The sequence below is a fragment of the Rutidosis leptorrhynchoides genome, chromosome 10 (assembly GCF_046630445.1).
Source record: "Rutidosis leptorrhynchoides isolate AG116_Rl617_1_P2 chromosome 10, CSIRO_AGI_Rlap_v1, whole genome shotgun sequence".
NCBI classification, from domain to species: Eukaryota; Viridiplantae; Streptophyta; class Magnoliopsida; order Asterales; family Asteraceae; genus Rutidosis; species Rutidosis leptorrhynchoides.
This window is the reverse complement of record NC_092342.1, coordinates 325,455,007-325,458,935: the sequence shown is the minus strand read 5'-3', so window position 1 is coordinate 325,458,935 and position 3,929 is coordinate 325,455,007. Positions and strand designations below refer to the sequence as shown.

Sequence of the window (3,929 nt, the reverse complement as noted above, 5' to 3'; positions counted from 1 at the left end):
AACCAAACAAGTATATGTCCAAAAGAAGGTTATAGAGAAAGTTAACACTCCTGCAAAACAGTGGCATATTAATGGTCAAACTAAAGAGGCTCTTCAAAAAAGTATGAATAAATATGCTGTTCTATCAGATAAGGATGATGAGCTGGGTCAAACTGAATGGAATCAACAGAAAAGTAAAGATAAACAAGTGTATGAAGAAGATGTTTCATTTTCTGAAAATGGTGGTTCTTGTTCTATTGAACCTAATGTATTGAATGGGAGTGATCCAGGCATTCTGGATAAAAACCTCTAATTGTTTTATGGATTTTAAGGCTGCAAGTTGGAATATAAGAGGTATGAGTAGTATAGATAAGCAAGATGAAGTAATTAAATTCATTAAAGATGAAAAGTTATGCATTTGTACCTTAGTTGAAACTCATTTGAAGCCAGATAATATCTCTAAGGTTTGTGACAGAATTTTTGGTGTATGGAAATGGTATTCTAATATAGGTGTTAGCCCAAATAGCTGCAGAATCATTGTGGGCTGGGATCCAAATAAAATAAATGTTATGTTTATTCAAGTGGTCAGGCAAGTGTTGTTATGTCTCATTGAATCTGTGGATAGAAAAGTAAAATTTTATTGCAGTTTCATCTATGCTGGTAATAAATGTAGAGTTAGAAGGGATCTGTGGAAGGATATTAGAATTCATGCTACCATTGCTAATGGAGTTCCTTGGGTGCTTATGGGTGATTTTAACACCACAAAATCTGTTAATGAGCATAGCTCTGGGGGTTCTTATCTCACAGAGGGTATGAAAGACTTTATTGAGTGTATTAATGATGCTAAAATTGATGATCTCAGAAGTTCAGGCTTTCATTTCACATGGACAAAATCATTGAGAAATCCAAAGTGTAATACCCTTAAAAACTTGATAGAATTATGTGCAATGAAGATTTTGGAGCTATGTATCCTCAAGCTTTTGGAATGTTCTTGCCTTATATGGTGTCTGACCAAAGTCCCTCTGTTCTACATATCCCTAATAGCCTTATTAAGAAAAAGAGGTCATTCAGGTTCATGAATCATTTGGCTAATAAAGATGAGTTCCTCTTTATAGTTGAGCAAGGTTGGAAAAGGCATGTTGAGGGTCATAAAATGTTCCAGATAGTTTCTAAATTAAAGCTCCTTAAAGAAGATTTAAATAAGCTTAATTGGAATCATGGGAATATTTTTAATAATGTGAAGAATAAAAGGGATCAGTTGAGTGTTTGTCAAGCAAGTATTGATAGCAATCCCCATGATCAACATTTGAAGGATCTTGCTGTTAAAGCTCTAAATGAGTATGAAAATGCCAAAAAGGATGAATATGTTCTTTTACAGCAGAAGATCAAGATTAAATGGTTGGGTGAGGGAGATAGGAATACTAGTTTTTTCCATAGTATGTTGAAAAGTAGAAAAGCAAAGAACAGAATAGACGGTATTTGTGATGAGCAGGGTTCTAGGCATGAAGGTGACCAAGTTGCAGATCAGTTTGTTGAGCATTTTAAAAGATTTTTGGGGAGTACTGTTAGTTGCAGAAATATTAGTGAATTGGGGGATATTTTTACTAATACTCTTAGTAGTGCAGATGCTGATGATATGGTGGTCCCTGTTACTGATAGTTAAATTAAAGATGCTTTATTTGACATAAATGATAATAAGGCTTCAGGTCCGGATGGCTTCACTTCATTATTCTTCAAAAGAGCCTGGAGCATTGTTGGAAAAGATATCTGCGAGGCAGTAAGAGAATTCTTTGTTAATGGAAAGCTATTAGGTGAGATTAATGCTACTATTATTTCACTTATCCCTAAAATGGATACTCCTCTTAAAGTTTCAGATTTTAGGCCCATTGCATGCTGCAATGTTCTTTATAAGTGTATTAGCAAAATTCTCACTAATAGATTGAAAATTGGGCTGAACAAGATAGTTAGCTGCACTCAAAGTGCTTTCATCCCCGATAAGTCTATTCACGATAATATTCTAGTTGCACAAGAGTTGTTGAAAGGATATTGAAATGTCCCGTTCATATTGATTATAAACGTTCCATATTAATTGATTTCGTTGCGAGGTTTTGACCTCTATATGAGACGTTTTTCAATGACTGCATTCATTTTTAAAACAACCATAACCTTTATTTTATCAATAAAGGTTTTAAAAACATTACGTAGATTATCAAATAATGATAATCTAAAATATACTGTTTACAAACGACCATTACATAATGGTTTACAATAGAAATATATTACATAGACATATGTTTCTTGAATGCAGTTTTTACACAATATCATACAAACATGGACTCCAAATCTTGACTTATTTTAGTATGCAACAGCGGAAGCTCTTAGTATTCACCTGAGAATAAACATGCTTTAAACATCAACAAAAATGTTGGTGAGTTATAGGTTTAACCTATATATATCAAATTGTAATAATAGACCACAAGATTTCATATTTCGATACACATCCCATACATAGAGATAAAAATCATTCATATGGTGAACACCTGGTAATCGACATTAACAAGATGCATATATAAGAATATTCCCATCATTCCGGGACACCCTTCAAATATGATATAAATTTCGAAGTACTAAAGCATCCGGTACTTTGGATGGGGTTTGTTAGGACCAATAGATCTATCTTTAGGATTCACGTCAATTAGGGTGTCTGTTCCCTAATTCTTAGATTACCAGACTTAATAAAAAGGGGCATATTCGATTTCAATAATTCAACCATAGAATGTAGTTTCACGTACTTGTGTCTATTTTGTAAATCATCTATAAAACCTGCATGTATTCTCATCCCAAAAATATTAGATTTTAAAAGTGGGACTATAACTCACTTTCACAGATATTTCCTTCCTCGGAAATAAGACTTGGCCACGGATCGATTCACGAACCTATACAAATATGTACATATATATCAAAGTATGATCAAAATATAATTACAACCATTTTTATTATGTTTTAAAGATTTGAGTGTATTAAGTCAGCTGTCCTCGTTAGTAACCTACAACTAGTTGTCCACAGTTAGATGTACAGAAATAAATCGATATATATTATCTTGAATCAATCCACGACCCAGTGTATACACGTCTCAGGCTAGATCACAACTCAAAGTATATATATTTTTGGAATCAACCTCAACCCTGTATAGCTAACTCCAACATTACTGCATATAGAGTGTCTATGGTTGTTCCAAATAATATATATACATGGGTCGATATGATATGTAAAAACATTTACATACGTGTCTATGGTATCCCAAGATTACATAATATATTAGAATAAATGTATAATACAATATAAGTTAGCTAGGATATGATTTGTATAGATTTGTTAAACATTTCCCGTAGCTAAAAAGATCAAAAATATCCAATCTTGTTTTACCCATAACTTCTTCATTTTAAATTCATTTTAAGTGAATCAAATTGCTATGGTTTCATATTGAATTCTAATTTAAGAATAAAAATAGAAAAAGTATAGGTTTATAGTCGGAAATTTAAGTTACATGTCAATTACTAAAGAGGTAGTCATTTCCGTCGAAAGAACGACATCTTGATGACCATTTTGAAAAACATACTTTCATTTTGAGTTTAACCAAGATTTTTGGATATAGTTTCATGCTCATATGAAAAATCATTTTCCCAGAAGAACAACTTTTAAATCAAAGTTTATCATAGTTTTTAATTATCCAAACCAAAACAGCCCCCGGTTTCACTACGACGGCGTATATCCGATTTTATGGTGTTCATCGTGTTTCCAGGTTTTAAATCATTAAGTTAGCATATCATATAGATATAGAACATGTGTTTAGTTAATTTTAAAAGTCAAGTTATATGGATTAACTTTTGTTTGCGAACAAGTTTAGAATTAACTAAACTATATTCTAGTGATTACAAGTTTAAACCTTC

General features: G+C 32.3%; 1 protein-coding gene across 1 annotated transcript; it reads left to right on the top strand.

Moving 5' to 3' along the window:
• Positions 1–299: 299 nt before the first annotated feature.
• On the top strand, positions 300–1,642 carry LOC139871309 (uncharacterized). The gene is made up of 3 exons (XM_071859036.1): positions 300–568; positions 653–789; positions 933–1,642. Exons 1-3 carry the CDS (start codon positions 300–302, stop codon positions 1,640–1,642), a joined length of 1,116 nt encoding a protein of 371 aa, XP_071715137.1.
• The last annotated feature ends 2,287 nt before the right edge of the window (positions 1,643–3,929 follow it).

Coding starts and splice junctions, on each gene's coding strand:
- LOC139871309 (XM_071859036.1), top strand. CDS start 300: ATGGATTTTAAGGCTGCAAGTTGGAATATAAGAGGTATGAGTAGTATA. Junction 569..652: donor ATGTTTATTCAAGTGGTCAG/GCAAGTGTTGTT, acceptor TAATAAATGTAG/AGTTAGAAGGGATCTGTGGA. Junction 790..932: donor GGGTTCTTATCTCACAGAGG/GTATGAAAGACT, acceptor TGTGCAATGAAG/ATTTTGGAGCTATGTATCCT.